Source organism: Poecilia reticulata, chromosome 17 (genome assembly GCF_904066995.2).
Source record: "Poecilia reticulata chromosome 17, P_reticulata-male-v2, whole genome shotgun sequence".
Classification (NCBI taxonomy): domain Eukaryota; kingdom Metazoa; phylum Chordata; class Actinopteri; order Cyprinodontiformes; family Poeciliidae; genus Poecilia; species Poecilia reticulata.
The window spans coordinates 1,940,956-1,962,193 of NC_088846.1; the positions used below are offsets into that span (position 1 = coordinate 1,940,956).

General features: G+C 39.5%; 1 protein-coding gene across 4 annotated transcripts in view; it reads left to right on the top strand.

The window, feature by feature from the left end:
* xkr4 (XK related 4) overlaps positions 1 to 21,238 on the top strand; it is a 76,133-nt gene that overhangs the window by 5,914 nt on the left and 48,981 nt on the right. The window contains exon 2 of one of the 4 annotated variants that reach the window (XM_081597759.1): positions 9,653 to 19,953. The exons of the other annotated variants lie outside the window; for them this stretch is intronic. Within the exon in view, the coding sequence (XP_081453885.1) occupies positions 9,653 to 9,698 (46 nt within the window). The 3' untranslated portion in view covers positions 9,699 to 19,953. Of the gene's footprint in view, positions 1 to 9,652; positions 19,954 to 21,238 lie in introns of those variants that run through there. 4 annotated transcript variants of the gene reach the window in all.

Sequence of the window (21,238 nt, forward strand, 5' to 3'; positions counted from 1 at the left end):
AAAATTTATTGTTTTCCACATAATCAAATAATACTTTCTGGGTTCTTCACAGAAAAAATCCAGGAAATAACACTATTTATGAAATAAATACCATATTTTCCAGACTATAAGCCGCAGATATCTCTGCCGTCTAGGTTTTCCACAACGATGTAGCAGCAGCAGAGGGGGGCGGACACCCAAAATTGGAGTCATAACAGGTCAATCGAATATCACATTTATTACGGTTGAAAAAGAAAAAGTTGCCAAGTTTAGATTTAACTGAACTGATTACGGTAGTTTCCCAACGGTAACTGTAACAGTAAAAGTGCTGATCCTTTGTGTCTGCTACTAGCATACGCTAAATGAAAATGGGCGCTTTCTTCTTCGTCTTCTTTAGATTTCAATGGCAGCTTGCATCCATTATTGTTGCACTACTGCCATCTACTGGATCCTAATATCTATACCTCAAATTCTCATAATGATCAGAGTATTATTTAAAAAACGAAAAATCTTCTTTTTCCCCTCAATGCTATTTAACTGATCAACAACATTCTCAAATTTTAATTCCCTATTAAAACCTAATTCCGTTTTAATGGGAGCTTTCTTCTTTGATTTCCAATTTTGACTTCCAATGATTCACTTCATGCTAAAGAGCCCCCTGGTGGTTGAAGAAAAATTCACATATAAGCCACACTGGGCTATAAGCCGCAAGGTTCAAAGCTTAGGAAAAAAGTAGCGGCTTATAGTCCGGAAAATACGGTATATGAAAAAAAATCTAAATGCTCTCTGGTATTGTACAGGGGGGCGGACCAAATGTGGAGGCGGGCCGGATCTGGCCCACGGGCCGTAGCTTGGGGACCACTGCTTTACACGGACCTCTTGCTCTTATACATTTCTGATCCTCATACACCTCTCCCAGTGCTCTTTAACATTCTAGAATAGCAGTTCTCAACGTGGGCGCCCCCCAGGGGCCACACACCTGGCTTTAAAGGCTACATTGGTACCGCCCACCACTCACATTACAGGTGAATCTCCACCAACATACCACAAAAGGAAAAACAACCTGAACTCAAAACCACTCGCACATTTTTACTCTCTCTCTCTGTCATTTAAGCACACACGTTGCCATGGCAACCTCCTGCGCTCTCCAAGCCGACCAGAGATTACGTTAAAAACATAATATTGAGTTTGTTACGATATTAGGTTTGCAGGCTTGATATTTATTTTGCGATCATTAATAAGCCTCCCTGAACACAGCGGTGGTTGATTAGTTAATTTTAAACTCCTGCTCTGCTAGTTATTTTGGCAATGGAACCGAAACGCACAGAATTGAGCAAGACCTTGTTGAAACAATAATCACTGAGATTATTATTATTGCTGTTGGGTCATTAATTTGAACACGTTTTGTTGATTTTTTTGTTGTTCTTTAATAAAGTTACCAATGTTTTAAGCCAGTCAGAGGAGGACATGCTGGTCTCAGCGTCCTGTGGCGTTCAGTTTGTCACCTACCGCCGAGATCGACTCAAAACCTTCCACGATCGACGTGTTGCACCGCTGCTCTAGCAAAGCACGAACCGTTCAGAAACAATATGAAATGGGAAAAAAGTGGGTGCACTCACTGCTGCAGAGTGAACCCGTTGATTTTATACAGCAGTCAGCCGCTCCCCTCTCTTGCAGGTACTGCGTACCCCCGCTAAATCTTTAAGGGGTACGCAGTACCCTGCCGTACCCCCTTACTTTCACCCCTGGTGATGAGTGAAGATTACTGATGGTGAGCGTCAATAAAAGATAAAATAAATCTAGCAACAGGAAAGAAAATAAAATGGACATAGCAATAAACCAAGAGAGGATAATAATAATCAAAGGAAACTAAATGGAAATGAATGAAGAACAAAATGCAAGAATAAACTAAGAAACTAAAGTAAATACAGAGGAATAAACTGCTATGGCAAGACCTTTCGAGCAATAATTAATACAGAGGACTGTTTGGCAAGTATAAACAGACACTATTTCCAGATCACTATTTCCAGATAAAAGGTCAAATAATATTGTTGAAGTGCCATGTGTTTGTTGAGGCCACATATAGTAGAGAGAATAAATATATCTTACAGACCATAACAGTAAAGAACTTATCACTTATTTATGTTTTTAATTAGATTTGATGTATTTATTTCTTCAATATTATTTTTCATGTCAGTGTTAATGTCATGAGGCTGATGACTCCATGACACTTTCATTTTGACTCATTAGGATTTGATTAAGAACTAGATTTGTTCTTTGTAATTTCTGTCCAGTAAAACTATTAATCTATAAATCAATAGACAGGTCCATATAAAGATATAATCCATGTTTCTGTCTCATATTTGTATGGCATTAAAAGGACCTGGAACTTTTGTTTTTCCACTGAAAGCTCTGGTTTACACAACACCTTTTAAATGGGCAGAAGCAGGGTTTTGTTATTTAGGGATATTCATCTGATCTTCTATGTCTAACATAATGAATAAGACCTTTTTGCTGTTATTAGAGAGCATGGAGAAAGATTTTGACCGGTTGTCCCTATTACCATTATCTCTGGTGAGATTTTCCCAAAACTTTTGTACCTTTTCCACCATGTTCCTATACTAATTACAAAGACATGGCCTGACGAAATTGTTCCCTCTGCTCTGCATGATCAGCCGGACGTAATCCCGTATGTTTAATCCAGATTTAAATAACCCTGTCCAAATAGAGTCTGGGACTATTAGTGAAGTCCCAAGAAAATTTTGGAATAAACAACGGAGCCGAGAGGGGGAAAAGAATCCCTGCATCTGATCTCTGTTTATCTAGATGCACTGTTCCTTGCCAAAAAACCAAGCATCGAGCCCATTCGTGCCTAATCTGCTCTGCCTTCTCCAGGTTTTTAAAAGCGGCTCCCTTAGTGAACAAACCAGCTTCACGAAGGTCTGCCCGGGCTGCAGTCTCATCCGCGACTGCCCGTTTCAAAGCCTGACTTAAAATCAGGCCCAAAGGCATTTCGGTATTTAAAGGTTTATGCTGTTGTAGTACTGCCCGTTTCAAATCGTCTGCCGTCACTTTAACTGTGTCCCACCCCAGTTGTTCCAAAACGTTAAGTAAACCTGTGATCTGTTCAATCAAAGATTTCCACGGACCTGAACAGAAACTCAGAATCTTATCATTTAACAAATCAATATCCATATTTAACACTAGGTACACTAGATCCGCAGCACAAAACACAAATTCAAATCCACACAAACAGCAGTTTTCAAACGCAGCGTCCCACTCACACTGATTCGCTCACATGCACAGCCGCTACACACAAACACACACACAGAGCTCTGTGCAGCCAAACAGCACACGGATAGAGAGAAAAACTGAGAAAAGAGAGACAGGCTCAGGTAATGGGAAAAAGAAGAGGAGAAAAAATTTGAAGCCGGCAAAAAAAATATCTTCTGCAATGTAAGAAATTTCCAACAACTACTCAATTTCCAGAGTCGGGTTAAAATTCAATTTCGATATGTTCTTCAATCAATCCGCCCAGCTACATAATTTACGTCAGCCAGCGAAGAAGGCGACATAAAGCCCAATTTTTCTAATTAAAATTTTTAGAAGTCCTTAAAATCGCACAAAGCGACAGACTTGGCCAATTTAACCCTCAAAATTATCAGTCCTTCAGGAATGAGCGATTATGAATTCTCTGGCTGAATCGAGCCAATGCTACTTAAGAATACACAATATTAAATCCAATTAAATTTGTTAATTTACAGGCACAGTAACATTCCTGCAGGCCACAAATTAAAGCCTAGCTTAAAGACAGAGACTGCGCTTGTTCTCTGTATGAGCCCGCCACTAGCTCCCTGTAGTGTGTATTCATTCATTAAGATTAAACTATTACGCTCTTTTGGACGAGGTATTTCTATTACATTGCAGAGAATTCCTTAATTTCTATGACGCCACACAGCAAAGGGAAGTCGGAAGGGCCAAACGAAGCGGCGCCACCGGCAAACTTAAAGTAATAAAACACCGGCTTACCAGACCGCAGCGTCAGGCCGAGACGAATTAAAAAGGTCCCCACAGGCGCCCGCCGAGACTTCGGAACCAGCACGAGCCCCCAAATGTTAAGGAAGAATTTTTATACAATTAAATTTAGCAAAAAAATCTGGCTCTGATTCTTCCTGTTGATCCTGGGTTCTCTCGCGTGGCCACGTGTGGGGACAGAAACACAACAATGCGTGTTGACGTCACAGAATTACAGAATTTAATGCAATCAGAAGAAAGTATAAGATAGTAAGGAAACTGGAGAACACAGATGCAAACATTGTTACCTGAGACAAGAAGACAAAGAAATATCAAGGACGTCCTTGGAGAAAGAGCTGGTGCAGAAGTAAATAAATCAGCTTTTTCTGAATTGTTTCCCTTTGTGCACAACTTTTATACCTGTAGGTGTTTTCCTCTTTAATGTATTCAAATAAGGCGTATCTCTAGTTGACCAACTGGAAGGCATCTCTGGCCCTTTTTGAATTTAGAAAGTCCCTGCAATTTGTTCACAAGATCAAACACCTTTTGTTAAATAAGGTAGAAGCAGACTCTCCGAATTCATGGTGGTTTATGGCTTTCACAGATCAGTGTGAAAAGCTAGAACTTCCTACTGATTGTTTCCCAGACAGACAAAGAGCAGATCAGAGATCTTGACAAACAATCTGCTTTAACTACAGTAAAATAAAGATCAATAGGTCAGAATATGTTCTAAATTTTAAAACTATATTAGAGTATTTCAATCAAGTCATGATAAATTCTAAAACTAACTTATTTTAAATTTATTTTCTTAACACTATCCAGCCTCCTGCAGCTCTACAGCCATCTGGGCAAAGAGAAACAGATGAAGGAACTTCACAGGTAGCTGTGAAATTCTGGTTTGTCTCCTGCTCTGCAGAAACAAACCTTTAATACTGTACTTTAATTCAATTAAAAGTTATCTCCAAAAACCCAATTTGTTCTTCTGCACTCAGCATCTCCAAAGTTTAGTCCTGATATCAAACAAAAGCAATAGATAATATCAACAGAAAATAATGAAGTACAATTCCTGTTTCTAATTAGGAATTAGAAACAAATAAGAATTAAGACATTCATTCACCATAAACCTAAGTATTTTTCTAATACTAAACAAAACATTTTCATTTGATTCTAATATAGTCAGAAATAATACCATTTCAAATACATTCATCATTGACTAAATTAATTCTAAAACAAGATAATACAATTTTTAGTCAAAACATGTTATTAATAACTAAGAAAAATGTCTTACAAATTAAATGTTAGTTATTTAAAACATTTTATGTTCAGTCTTTGCACCATGTCAGATGTTAGTTTGGAAGACTTCTCTCCTGGTTACGTGAACTGACCAAAGATCCCTTTCTCACAGTAATTCAAGTGATCATGTCCTCCACCTTCCTGCATATGTTAATTTATGACCTCCTGTCTTTAATGATAAGACCCCAGGGGTCTGAGCCGAAGCTCTCCTGCAGATCTCTATTCAATACTTACCCAGCAATAGTATTTGGTTTCAAATCACTAACAGAAACCTGTTCAAAATTAAGAAATTTGTTCTAAAAGGTGGCTGCACAGTGGCGCAGTTGGTAGAGCTGTTGCCTTGCAGCAAGAAGGTTCTGGGTTCGATTCCCGGCCTGGGGTCTTTCTGCATGGAGTTTGCATGTTCTCCCTGTGCATGCGTGGGTTTTCTCCGGGTACTCCGGTTTCCTCCCACAGTCCAAAAACATGACTGTCAGGTTAATTGGCCTCTCCAAATTGCCCCTAGGTATGAGTGTGTGTGCATGGTTGTGTGTCCTGTGTGTCTCTGTGTTGCCCTGCGACAGACTGGCGACCTGTCCAGGGTGTACCCCGCCTCTCGCCCGAAACGTTGGCTGGAGATGGGCACCAGCACCCCTCCCGACCCCACTGAGGGAAAAAGGGTGCAAGAAAATGGATGGATGGATGGATGGATGTTCTAAAAGGTTTAAACTGTGTTAAACACTAAAAATAGTCATTTTTCCTCAACAGGTTCAACTTGTACAAACTCAGTGAAAACCCACTAACAGTCTTTTGGCTGAATTTAACATAAGAAGCACTTTGGCGCCATCATGTGGCCAGATAAAATCTACACAATGGCAGCAGCCGGCACCGCATGCCCTTAATTACTATATCTGTCGAGATAACTCAATGGGAAGCAATAACAGATACAGCCGAAATGCACATATAACTGAATCTAGAATAAACAAATACAATGCTAGATGTGGTAACTTACTTTCTGTCATCAACTTAACACTCGGAGCATCATTTCTCAGGACTACACCGGAAATGCAGTCTCGCATGTGGAAAATGCAGCGAACTGACCCGGAAGTGTATTAGGTTGCCCTCATGAGCGCTAGCTCAATACTAAATTCAGGCTTACATCACTTCCTAGAATGATCTCTAAACCAATATTACAAAAATAAAATACAGAAAAAATCAGAGCCTTTTATACAATTCTTATAGCTTAAAAAACCTGCCAGACTTCGTAAATCGGTGCTACAGTCCCCAACTTATGAGGGCAAACTTGTTCTTCCCAACTTCAGGCAGTTCTACTGCAGAAACGGTAGTACTGCCTAGAATACAATGTACAGAAACTATTGCATTGGAGGTACGATGCAGATTGAAAGGGTGTCTAGCAGGGGTGAAAGTAAGGGGGTACGACAAGGTACTGTGTACCCCTAAAAGATTTAGCGGGTACTCTCCTCTCCCCCAAGAGAGGAGCAGCTGTCTGCTGTAAAAAAGTCAATGGATTCACTGTGCAGCAGTGAGTTCACCCACTAATCAGCCGTGACTGATTAGTTTTTCAAGAACAATCTAAAACACGATTTAATCAGTTAATAAATAGCCTTTTTTCTCGTTTTATATTGTTTCTGAACTGTTCATGCTTTGTAGAGCAGGGGCGCAATATGTTGATCGCGGAAGGTTTTGAGTCGATCTCGGCATTGGGACAAACTGAACGCCGCCAGGACGCTGAGATCAGCACGTCTTCTGACTCCTTATCAAAACGTTCGTAACTTTATTAAAGAACAATAACAAAAAAATCAACAAAACATGTTCAAATTAATGACCCAACAACAATAATAATCTCAGTAATTATTGTTTCAACAAGGTGTTGCGCAATTCTGTGCATTTCGGTTCCATTACCAAAATAACTAGCAGAGCAGGAGTTTAAAATTAACTAATCAACCACCGCTGTGTTCATGAGGTTTATTAATAATCGCAAAATGAATATCAAGCCTGCAAACCTAATATTGTAACGGACTGAATGTTATGTTTTTAACGTAATCTCTGGTCGGCTTGTGGAGCGCATGAGGTTGCCATAGCAACGGCTGTGCTTAATTGACAGAGACGGAGAGTAAAAAGGTGCCAGTGGTTTAGAGTTGATCACCTGTTCAGGTTTGACTTTTTTTTACTTTTGCATTGGTGCATCACAGACCCTGTAGTTTCTGAACGTTCAATAAACGACAAACTTGGACTAATTACCTCGTTCTTTGTGAGTAGGCCTATACGTCATTTAAAAGAAACATCAAACACGGTAAATATGTTTCATTAAGTATTTAACAAACAAATGGCTTCTACCGCGATAATTATGTGAAATTAAATTAAGTGTCCAATATAAAAAAATAGTTTGGTGCTTTGAGCTCAGAGTCTGAGAGGCTTTTCCTTTATATCAAACAATTTTTTTTGCCTCTTATTTAGTGGAAATATTGATGTTGATGAGACTTTCTCTAAAATAATAACCTTTTTCAACCTTTATAGCTCCACTGTTGAAAATGAGGCTCTAACATTCACAAATGACATTGAAATAAAATCCAGTTCAACATCTGGTTTGAGGTGATTCCTCTGGAACCTGTTGGAGGAAAAATATCCCAACTTCAGAAAATGTGCTTTTAACCTAACAGAGCTCTGTGGTTCCTCCTGTCAGGGTGAGGAGCTGCAGGATCTTCAGAACAAACAGGTCATGATGCTGGGCTACTGATTGTCCCTCTGTCTGGACACAGGATCAATAGAACCAGTTTAAAAGCTAAAATGAATGGTTATATGCCAGACATGGAAAACTGGGATGCACTCCATGCCATGATGTTCAGGATTTAGGTCTCATGGCATCTCAAGGTGTTAACATTGTGGCCAGTGGGCTGAAGGAAATACAGCTTTATTTTGTAGCAATTCAAGAGCTACCCAGCTTTTATCGCTTCGCAAAAAAAAAATCATCAGCTCAGAAACTACAAAGCACACAAAGATATATATATAAATTTTTTTGTCATAGTACCCCCAAGAATTTAAAACTACTTTCACCCCTGGTGTCTAGCCATTATTTGGTGTCCTCTCTGCTTTGTTCTCAGCTTCCCCTGCCCCTCTCCCTGGTAGAGGACAATCCCATAGTTAGGGCTACATTAATTATCTGGAGCCAATTCAGGAAACAGTTTGGCCTGCATGAACCCTTGATACAAACTCCTTTAGCCAAAAATTTTAACTTTATGCCTTTAACTAACTGATTTAGTTTTTAACTTGTGGCATGACAGAGGGATCAAGACTGTAAAGGATCTTTATAGCCACAATAATTTTTCATCCTTTGCTGAACTTTCATCTAAATTCCATTGTCCCAATTCTCATCTCTTTCGGTTCTTTCAAGTCAGGGATAATGTTAAAAAGGTCTTTCCGCACTTTCCTAATCGACCCCCCGAAACACTTTTGGATACTCTTCTGCAATTAGACCCACAACAGACAAAATTTATTTAATTTTTTTATATAATTCTATTGATAATAATTCCTCAAGATTTGCAGCTCTTGTTAAAACAGCATGTGAGGGAGAGCTGGGTGGTGAAGTGGAGGGGGAACAGGAGGAAGCTGCCATGAATTTAATTAATAAATCCTCGATTTGTGTCTGGCATGCCTTAATTCAGTGCAAAATACTGTATAAAGTACATAACACAAAATTGGCAAAAATTTACTCATCAGTCAGTGTCGTTTGCAGTAGGTGTGGGCAATCGCCAGCTAACCATACCCACATGTTTTGGGCCTGCGGGTTTTGGGGTAACATTTTTAAAATGCTTAGTCAAGCTTATAATCAGACAATTCTCTCCAATCCATTATCACCTATATCTGGCATCCCTCCAGACCCGGTCCGTTCATGTTCTTTGAGACAGGCCCTAGATTTCACTACCCTTTTAGCATGAAGACTTAATCTACTCAAGTGGAAACTAAGCGTCCCCCCGTCTCTTGATCAATGGATTAGAGAAGTTCTTTACAACCTAAAGCTGAAAAAACTCAGATTTTCACTTAAGGGTTTCACTAGCAAATTTATGGAGACTTGGAGACCTTTCCTATCTTTAAGTGGGTACCATGACTTTGCTCCCTGACACAGAAGGAAATTAAATTATTTAAATTATCTGTAGGCCCTCTCATCTATATCCAACTCTTTTGTTTTTAACCAATATATATTCTTCTTATAATTTTTCTATTCTTTATTTATTTATATATTTGTTTAATTTACTATTAAGTGTGTATATATATATATATATAATGTTTTTTGTTTTTTCTCTCTCTCTTTTCTCTGCCTCCTTTGGAATGTGTGTGGATGGATGGGTGTGTGTCGTGTATGTCGTAGTTGTTGCAGGGATTGTATCTCTGTTGGCTGTTTGTCTTGTGCTTAGACCTAGACTGCGGTGGGTTCGGTTTTGGGAGAAATCAGCTTGCACTTTTTTTTCTGTTATCTGTGACTACTGTGTTTTTATTATCCTAATGCAGTGGTTCTTAACCTTTTTTGAGGTACCGAACCCAAAAGTTTCATATGCGCATTCACTGAACCCTTCTGTGGTGATACATAAAAAAAAAATGTTCCCCCAAATTCAAGACATAGGGGTGACCCAACTAGAGTCGGGTCACTCCATGATCACTAAGTCTTCTTAAAAGGTAGAGTCTCTGAGAACAGTTCTTCAAAATATAGTCAGTGTTTTCAGCACAGTTGAGCTGACTGTCCAGGAACGAGCCAAGATATTTAAAATTTGCCACAGTTTCAACAGGTTGGCCATCAAGAGAAACTAGAACCACTTTAAGGTCTTGTTTAGATTATTTATTTAGCTCTACATTCTTTAGAGAATGAAAAATTAATAATAAATAATACAGACTTTACAGTATTCTGATTTAGTAATGTAATTATATTAGCTGTGTTACCACCCCCACGGCACTAGAGGCAGTAGCAACCCCGAAAAGATGCGACCAAGGAGCAGATTTAGAAGTACACCGAAAGCTACAGAATTTGGTAAAAAACTGTGAGCTTTGCTGAAGTAAATAAAGACAAAATTCAAATCCATGTTGAGAGTGGAACTCCTTCAATCAGTGCTCCTCCGCAGCAGTGATTGAAGGAGATCACGTTACATTGCTAAGCAAAGCAATCCATCCAAGTGTGTCTTTACCTCCGCGGCAGAGGCTCTGCCGAACCCCTGAGACAGACTCATCAAACCCCTGGGGTTCGATCGAACCCAGGTTAAGAACCTCTGTCCTAATCATTGACGCATGTCAAACTGCTAAATTCAACTAGAAAATTCCTGAAGAAATTTAAATGGGGCCTACAGAAGTGTGCCCATCGCTTTGGACTTGGCATTTTAGCCACAGCTCACACAAGAAATTAACACAGAACCTGGTGCCTTTAGTTCAGTATGCTCTGTAGACACCTATCAATCCACTTTTAGCACTTTGTAGTTGAAGCGTGGCACACAATGCAAGTCAGTTATGGTCAAGAAAATATGCAATTATAACAATTAGTCCCTTCTCCATTCTTGTCATTCTGGAAGGGAAAAAACACATTAAAATGACTTGAGACAAACAGAGTGAACCATTGAGGCAATTAATGCATTTTTGAGAAATGCAGAGAGCTGCACCACATGTCTTGCAATCATAAAACTTTTGAGATGTTTTTTCTACAACCCTACCATACCAAAAAAGATCAGAATGTCAAGAGAGAAGAATGTGAGGCAATCAACCCAGTAAATGTAGTATGCCCTGTGATAAAGTAGGTTAGAGAAAAATTTATAAAAGCAGGCATCCCACTCAATACGAGATAAATTTGGAAAAAATAGTGAAATATTACCAACTTGAACTGGCAACTGGCAGTGGTTTGCAACTCTGAGGCCAAAGCATGCCGAAGGAGGGGTCAGAGGACTGAGGTCACATGGCGAGAGGTGGAGAATCCAGGACCACCAGGGAACTAGACAAACAGGAGATCTGCTGAGCTGCAGCTTGACATGTTCAATGGTTTAACTTGCCCATGGAGAACTGTGCAAAGTCCATAGTGTAAAAGCACCCGGAACAGGTCAAGCATCCGTAGAGCACAGGGTATGCAAAGTCCCCTTATTGAACTGAGGTCCGTAGAGCTCAGGGTATGCAATGTCCCCTTATTGAACTGAGGTCAGCTCTTGATGACAGCAGTGTTCGTGGGGGAGAAAACACAGCAAAAGTCACAGAACAAAGGAGGGTTACCACCCAACGTACTTCATCCCCCGTCAAGATGTCTTTGATCCTTGAAGTGCAACCTCCTGCCGAATCCAGCCATAGCATGCGTCATCAAATAACAGTCAGAGAGCACATCCATCCCCGGGTTTTGTAAGCATCAGCGTGACCCAAGTAACAGGAAATAGCAAGTAATCTTTACCGACCTCAGTTAAAATATAGGAGATGTCGTCACTACCAATTGACAGTCCGGCATCAGAGTCACAGTTCGTAGTTGCAGCACTGTGGGCAGCTATGTCTTGGCTTAAGGCAACAGCAGACACCCGAAGCCAGATGTCGAACGACACCATCATCTCACACCTTCCAGCATGATTCACAGCCTCAGAGACCCACCACCGAGAGCAACTTCAACCTCCAAGAGCAGAACTGCCAGAGAAAAATACAAGTTAACTAAAAAAAAATTCAACAAAAGTCTATGCCAACTTTGCTCACTACAAAATGTCAAATGAATTTTCACTTCTCTGTGTTCTATTAAGTTTCCACAGAGCTCTCTGCCATTCCTCTCGCTCCACACCCCAAACTCTGTACAGAGAAGAAAAATAGAATTAAGCAAGACGTTTCACAACCAAATGTGGCAGAAGTAATGAAATAAGCTCACTTACTGTTTGAATCAATACGTCAGTACCTCAATGGCATTCACTCCGCTTGTGCCAGATATGAACTACACATTTTAAAAATCACAACCTCTCACAAACTCATTAAAGAATTTAAACAAAATCTAGAATGTCCTAGTAATATTATTCTACTAAATAAGAAGGGTTCGGTGAATGCGCATATGCAACTGGGGGGTTTGGTACCTCAAAAAAGGTTAAGAACCACTGACCTAAATAAATCCATAATTCACCGTTGTCGAATGAAAAAGTCAACTTATTGATTAACTAATCTACAATTAACCATATCTATAAATTGACCAATGTAATTAGGGTCTATTTTTCCTTCTCCTCCTGTTGATATAATAAAATTATCATTTTGAAAACAATCTTGAATCTATATTACTGTTTTATAATAATTTGCTGAAAAACTAAAATGTTGTAACCAAGTCTTCCAAATCATCCGTCTAGTGTTCAAAATAGACCGAGATGTTTCAAATTTCAAAGGTCTATCAGTAGGATCTTATCTCTATAATCCCCCTTTGTTTTTCTTATTTCCAAACGAAAAACTATTTATAGGTGGAAAACCAAATTTGAAGAATTGTCCCCATAATGCTAAAATTTCAACACGTCCAAATGGGTACCCATGTATCATATAAACCAACAATTAATTCAGTTACTAAGTGTGTTAGTAATAAAACATAGTGGATGAGACAGTCTGTCAATCACAAAATTTTCAGGTTTAAGCCAAGGCTCAAGTTTTGTTGCTTCTATTGCATTGTATTAATTCTACCGTACAAGCAGATGATTCCACTTAAATTCAGATTGTGATACCAAAATCTGTAATATCACCTTAAAATTGTCTGTAAAGTAGTAGTGAAAGTTAATTTATGAAAGAAAACATTTACTGTATCTAAAAAGTCTAAAATAAGAAAAAATATCACAACTACTCACATTTTAGTGACGTCATATTTACACAGTGCTTGTAAAAACCCATCTGCATACATATTCACGCTCAGTCACACTCAAGCAGACTCTTTCACACCTCATTGTAAGAAAACGCAGGATGAACCAGAAGTTGACCAAACTGAGGTGTGATTCTCCCCAAACACTCTCGTGGGAACAGGAACAGAAACATATCCTCAGCAGTTGACCTGTAATGTGTTTGTGACACTCCAACATGTGAAATAAAGATATTTGTTAAACATAAAGTTAGAACTTCCGAATTTGTACTGATTCCATATTCCAAACACCTATTTCTCCAGATTTGAAACCAAAATCCACCCTGTTCAAAGTTTTAAACACAAATTTTATAACACCATGCCTGAAAGAAAGATAATTATCTGAAATCAAATTAACATACGTCCACACAAAATGACACAAAAACAGCAAACTCATTCAGGCGAAAGAAATCGCTATGGACACCGGTGTCAGAAAATAAAAAAAATATATGTGGACCTCACTCCCTGTCCTTTCATAACGCTACTCGTCACAGGTGGATTTCACACTGAATTTAGTTCCAGTACTTTGCGAGTCGAGTGCAGAACTCAAGGGGGACTGACCCTTCAATTTAATGTACGCTTCGAACCACAACCCCAAACACAATGAAGCAGTACAACCTGTGCCAGATCCGAATAACACTCAGTCCCTTCAGAGAGGATCAAACCCTCAGGCTGATACTAGCCTGTTCCTACAATAACGCACCAATCCATGAGAGTTACAGTCCCAGCCTGATCCAGAAGTGGCGCCTCGACAACTTGGGGCTAGGCCAACAATCACAGTGGTACAAAATAAAAGTCCTATATGCTAAGATCCAATAAAAAGACACAATCGTTTCTCTGCAATCAAACCACAAACCAGCGAATCAAAGAGAAATAAAACTCACATCAGGAGACCCATCTGTATCGTGGTCCAACACAGAGCACAAAGTCGCTCACTGCGTCCTAGCTTCAATCGCACAGCACTGTTCAGAACCGGACGAGTCCCCAGTTATTAAGAGAGGAAAAATTCTAGAATTTTAAAAACCCTTTGACTCGTTATATCCTCTTATGCCCGGATTCAGAAAATGCTGTGCGCAAGAACTGAGATCACGCAGAGATAACAGCGTCACAATAATCAGCATTTATTCAAGACAGATGCATACTATCACCAGAAAAGCACATCACATAACATCAGAAAACTCAGAGCACAAACAACACATGAATTTACCTGAAACAGGAAAAAGACAAAAGATGGAAACGACAAACAAAAAAGCAAAGACGTCCTTAGAGAAATTGCAAAGAGCACAATCTGATTTGTTACTCTGTGTGGAAAGTTTTATCTTCCTTTCTTTAATTTATTCAAACAAGGCGTATCTTTGCTCATCCAACCAGGACCCGTCTCTGACCCTCTCTCTAAAGTCATTTGTCCCCATTGTCTAAATAAAGTCGAAGGAGAGCTTCTCCGAACTCCTGCTGGTTTATGGCTTTCACAGATCAGTGTGAAAAGCTGGAACTTCCTACTGATTGCTACTGAGGGCAGATCAAAGATCTTGGCAAACAATCTGCCTTAACTACAGGTAAAATAAAGGTCAATAGGCCAGAATAAGTAAATACATTTTAAAACTATAATTAGGCTATTTCAATCAAGTCATGATAAATTTTAAAACTAGCTTATTTTAAATATATTTTCTTAACAGTAGTGCTTAATAGTATATTTAAAATGTATGTGAAACAAACTAAAGTATTTCTTTTTTACTAGGGCACTGAATGAAAATAAGTGGAAGATAGTTCAACTATGTGCAAATAAATCACACTTGCAAGTACTGCTGTTCTGTAAATGTGTCTGCAAAACACCATAATGGAGATCAAGGTACAACCCAGACAGATTAGAAGAGAGCAGCGCAAGCATGAAATTAAAAACTGTCCAGAAAACGTGCCTAAAATGTATTGCTTAATTTAAGTAATTCAACTTGCAATAATTACAAATTAATGTAATTTTCACAAGGGTTTCCAAAATATGTTATTTTCTGCTTTGCAAGTATATCCTTATTTTGTAGTGTTTCTCATTACCTGTCTTAGAGGCTTAACACAGCTGTAATATTTTTTAAAATGCGAGTGTGAATGAGGATGGTAGAAAGAGGGAAGAGAAGAGGGTTGGGGTCTGGCTGCAGTTTCAACTTGTTGATGTTGGACCTTGTTTGGTATGAAACATGGAAAACAACAGCATACATACCTTTTCATATTTCAGGTATGAATCAATTGTAAAATGATTCGAACAAGCAGAGAAAACATCAGTAGCATTAGGAAAACAAAAAAGTAATCAGTATTTCTGTCAGAGCACTTAATTTGAAGACGCACCTGATATGCAAGATATGCAACTTGGAATTTCAATTAATGTAAAATACGTATGCAACAACCTGAAGTTTAAACTCGGACAGCAACAAGATAGCTGTTGAAGAAGCATAAGAAACTAGCTTAAATGTTGCTTCAATATTCAATGTTCTTTCCTCATGATGCCATCTATTTTATGAAATGTATCAGTTTATCCTGCAGGAAAACAGTCCCACAACATGATGCTGCTCCTCTCATACCGTCATGAAATGGATTGATTGATGATGGTTGTGAGGATGAATGTGGTCAGACCCAGGTTAGGTGCAAAAATTAGTTTAATGATGTCTTGAAGTCCACAAAAACCAGGAAGCACAGGTAACATGACACAGACTGGACAATGGCAAGCAGAACATTGTCCACTCACCTATCATACACAGGTGAGTATGTTATAAAAACTGGGATAATCAGGGGGAAGACACAACAACACTGAGGCTCAATGAACTGAAAGTACATGCACAAAATCCAAAACCCCCCAGTCTCCCTCCCAGCCCAGGCCGGTGAGACCCACAAAGAGGAATTGGAAGTCGGCCTGGAAGCTGGCTAGATCCATGAGGAGGCTCTGGAGGGCTGTCTGGATGCCAGCTGGACGCACAAGTTGCCCTCTGAGGGTAGCTCAGATGGCGATTCGGAGAGTGGCTCAGAGGCTGGTGTCACTCAAGGAGGCTCCAGAGCACCAGCAGGAGGACCAGACTCAGGGACATCAGTCACAGGCTTAGGCTCGGGGAGCTCACTGGGAAGTGTCAGGAAACAAATTACAGGTGCCGGGGAATTTCTTCGCCCGTTTACCGGGGCTGGAGGCCCATTGACCAGTGTTGGAGGTGGTGGCGCATGGGTGACAGTTAGGTTGGTGATTCACTCTTTGAGGCTGCGGGCTCCCCACGAATGGTTCTCAGCCCCATACCTCAAAGGGTATGCACTCTCACTCGAGATCAAGAACCACCTTGAGCAACAGGGACTATCTTTTATGGTTGGTGTATGGTGCTTGCGGTGCACCCCAGGGCGCCACCTTTTGGTTTGTATGTGCTGTGTGGGCTGCGTAGTTAGGGGTGCTCCGATCAGGATTTTTGTTGCCTATTCCAATACCGATTATCTGAAAATAATAAATAATAACTTTAGCTGTTAGGACAGCGAAAGTTTTAATGCATATCTAAAATCGTCATAAGTTCCCTGCTGCAGCTTTAAGCAGCTGTTCGGTGAGAGTTCACTGCTGGGTGGAGGTTGAGCGGCACTCCATCTGTGAGATATTACTACCAGTCAGTAGCGTGTAGCAGCGGTCCAATAGCGAGAGCAGAACCAGTGACTTGAATTATTTTTCGGTTTATTTGGTTAGCCTTCTGACCGTGATGCTAATCCAGGTGAGTGTTGGTCGTTGTGCGCTGCTTTAGCTGCTATCTGGCCACTCTGGATGTCCTTTGTTCCTTCATTGAGCCTCAATGCAGCCAAACTCCGTCAAGTGTTTGTTTTTTAAATGACATATTAGATTCGTTGTGTTAATGCATTTTGATGTGCTTCGTCCCCGAGGTAATTTTCCGCCGCAGCACAAACGTCCCCATTCACTCTGAGCGTTATAGTTCCACACAACAGAATTTGTTGCAGCGCGGTTGCGCAGTGTGAAGGAAAAAGGAGATCAGCTGCATGTGCAGGCTGCGAAGAAGTGACATACAGGTGATCAGTTTTGGTGATTGGCAACAAGAGACAGTGATCGGTGATCACCGATTATATACTATGGGTCGCTGTCGCTCGGTGCGACAGCAACGGAGACCTGCTGCTGTGTTGAGCTGCTCAGGTATGTGTTAGAATCATGGCAGCAAAACGCAAAGAACTTTGCACAATTTCCCCCTCCAAACCAATTGAATGAGTTGAGTAATGGTGTCGGATGCACGTAATGTTTGCTAAAAGATGACAAGCTAATACCAATAAAGCATGTTAAGCTTGTTAACAAGTAGCCTATAGGCTACTGGTGGTGTTGTCTATGTTCAGCTATGTAGATTGATTTTGCCTCCCCAAAATAAGCCGATGCTCCCCCTGTTAAACTCATCTGGAGCCGGGGCTGGTGGACATGTCCCCAACAATATTTCCTGCACATTTTTTTTCTTTATGTTCCTGCAGGCCTGTGCAGAGACCACTTAAAGGGCAGGTGCTCAAAAAAGAAAAAGGGCAAATCTAACCGCATTCTAGGACAGAATATTAACAAAGCCACACAGCTTTCAGAGTTTAATAAACAATGATAAATTACAAAATTGTGAGATATACAATCAAAGCTAAGTGAAATATCTATACAGAGCATACAACTATGCATATGTAAGTAATTTCTTTCTGCAGGTCTATTTTGTTATAAGAAAGTATTGCAATATTCAAACCAGCAATTTAGCAGGACATGTAAATCAGAGCTAGACCACCAGACATATTTTGTCTTTAAGGAATTACACTATTTAAAATATAAACAAGGGCACAATGCAACCTTTTAGTGTACTGTAATCTATTAAAAAAAGAGCTGCCCATTTGCTGCAGGGGAGATGAAGATGGTCCATTCAGGAAAGCAGAGCTGCATCAAACTTTAACGTGGAACTGCAGAAAAAAGAAAAAAACAAAAGCAAACATTGAATTGTTAATGCATGTCACCATGAGAAAGACCTACTGAGTTTTGCTTAAAAAAACTTTTTTAAACATTTAAATCACACATTTGTCTCATTAAGTGAATTTCTTTTCAAACCAAACTTATTTGCGCATGTCAGAAATCTTTTCTTAATATTCTAAGTTTTTGTGTGACTCAAAAGTTTTGCTTGTGATTTTCACATGATGTCGTGGGCAGGGCCCAAAATCACAAAAGATTTCTGATGTGTGAAAATAAAAGTTTATGTTTGGCAAATAACTTTTTAAGTTCACAAGACAAAAAATTGTTATTTAATTTAAAAAAGTTTTTTTAAAAAAACGAGTTGTTTTTTAAAAAAGAAATCATTACAATTCCAAAAGTTTTGATTACAATTTTATTTTACTTAACTGAGGTTATTTTTTTTTTCACCATTGAATAATTGGGAAACAAATTTAACTTCATACTCTGTGAACCAGACCCTAAACTTAAAGTCTGGATTGAGTTTTTTTCCCTTCATTAATCCCTTCACTTTTATTACATTCATTATATCTATCATGGTAATTCAGGGTGAGTTATTTTTAATTCTAAATGAATATCCTTGTTGGACTTTTATTTATGTGTTATTCTCCTTCAAGATACATTTACCTAACGCTAGAATAAATGCAATGTACATTATGCAGCAAAGGAAATTAGAAAATCGGACATATATTCATTATGGAGATGATCGGTTTTAGACGGACGATGTGCCCCTATTGCATAAGGGAGACTCAAGAATTACTGATATCATTAAAGATACAGGGAAGAAGCTTTTTTGTTATCTTGCTTTGCTAGCAGCTAGCTAATAGCACATCAACAGCCTAATGTCTGTATGATAAAAATACTGAATCGATAGATAAGAACAGTTTCTCCTCACCTGGCTGTCTCCTCCCGCTCAGTTGTTCTTCAGAAAAAGGCAGACGCAGAGGCCTGTCAGTGTCTGTTGTATTTCATTACCTCTGCTTAAACCGCGACTCCGAGCTGAAGCACAAACGATACTTCAACGTTTTCTGTTATCTGACAAGTAGCAAGTCTACTCCACTTTTTCACCAAAAATTATTCTGTAATCTGGAACATTAGCTACATTGAGCTCCAGTTAGCTGCCTTATCTCACTGTGCGAGAGGTGAGGTGCACTGGGCAAAAGGTCAAAGGTAACAAGGTGACCGGAGGGCTTATTATGTTGTACAAAAAAAAAAAAAGAATAATTTTAGTACATGTTATGTGTCAGAAGAGGGCTTAGAAACTAATAATATAAATAAATAAATAAATAAAAATTGACCAAAAAGGCACTTGGGGGCAAGGAGCAAAAAGGGCAGGTGCTCAAGCACCCCCAGGGCCTCCCTCTGAACGTGCCTGTGTGCCTGCATCTATGTAACTCGGCAGCAGCTGCACGCTGTATTCAAAGCATTAGCAGCCAGTTAATGCTTTTAAAATTCCTTTGTAAAACGTAAATGACAAGTCCGCTCAGTGTGGACTGGACATCACGTGACTTGCTGTGCTCCACATGCGCTGTTGCTTTACATTGAGTCAGAAATATTGGTGGTCGAGGAAATGACACAATCAAGCAAAGAATCTGAGAAGTTTTGAGATTAATTGTCAGCACTATGATGGCAAGATAAGGTCCAAAGGGATCATATTTCACAGGTCAGTAAAAAGCTTTAATAAAAAAAATATATTAAAGAAAGTGGAGAGTAGGTTAGTCATGCTAGCTTAACTTTCATCACCTTACCATATACTCTTGCTGCGCAGTTCGGAGTATTTTGTACGGTGGTCGACAGGTGCAAATGCGCAGCAACAGAGAAAACATACAAGCAAAAAAAAGACATGTGCACAAATGAAATGCAGCAAACATAAAAATAGACCAAACAAAAAGCAAATAAAATGCAGCAAAAAAGAGACGCAAACAAAAAAATGCAAACACAAATGAAATGCAGCAAACAAAAAAGAGACGCAAACAAATGAAATGCAGAAAACAAAAGAAAAGATGCAAACAAAAAGTGGTGAAAACAGAAGTGCTCCAGACCACTAGAGGGAGTCGAACAAAAAACAGCTGTGTCCAAATTTAGGGTCTGCATCCTGTAAAATGGGTGTTCAGAAAAGCAGCAATGGCAGCAAAATTTTTTTTGCTGTATTACATTTAAAATTACACAGATTTTCCTGATCAAAATCTTAAGACCAGTTAAAAAAAACTGCAAGAATTTGCATTTTGTACTATTGGATCTTAAGAAGGTTCTAAGTAGAGCTTCACAATGTTAAAAGAAGAAATCAGCTTAAGAGACAAAAACTTTTGAGTGGGGAATTAATTGAAAAACTGCATTTACACTCAAACATGATTTTTTTCAGCTGATCAAAAGTTTAAGACCATAGCTCAAAAAAAAAAAAAAAAAACGAAAAACCCCCAAAACTGAAATTTCCAGGAAGCTAGTGGGAAGGTTGCTCCAAGTATTGAAGATGGCTTCACAAAGGGCATCCACTGTCTGGAACTGACATCCATTTTTGTAAACTTCCCTTGCCATCCATCCCCAAATGTTCTCAACTGGGTTTAGATCCGGGGAACATGCAGGATGGTCCAAAAGAGTGATGTTATTCTCTTGGAAGAACTCCTTTGTCAGGCGGGCATTGTGAACTGCAGCATTGTCCTGTTGAAAAACCCAATCATTACCGCACAGATGAGGGCCCTCAGTCATGAGGGATGCCCACTGCAACATCTCCACATAGCCAGCTGCTGTTTGACGCCCCTGCACAACCTGAAGCTCCATTGTTCCATTGAAGGAAAACGCACCCCAAATCATAATGGTGCCCCCACCACTGTGCCGTGTAGAAAACATCTCAGGTGGGATCTCCTTGTCATGCCAGTAATGTTGGAAGCCATCAGGACCATCAAGGTTAAATTTTTTCTCATCAGAGAAGACAACTTTCTTCCACCTTTCATTGTCCCATGTTTGGTGCACCCTTGCAAAGTCCAAACGGGCAATTTTGTGGCATTGAAGATGATGTGGCCTTTGAAGATGTTTTTTGTTTCTGAAGCCCTTCTCTCGCAGATGCCGTCTGATGGTTATTGGGCTGCAGTCAGCACCAGTAATGGCCTTAATTT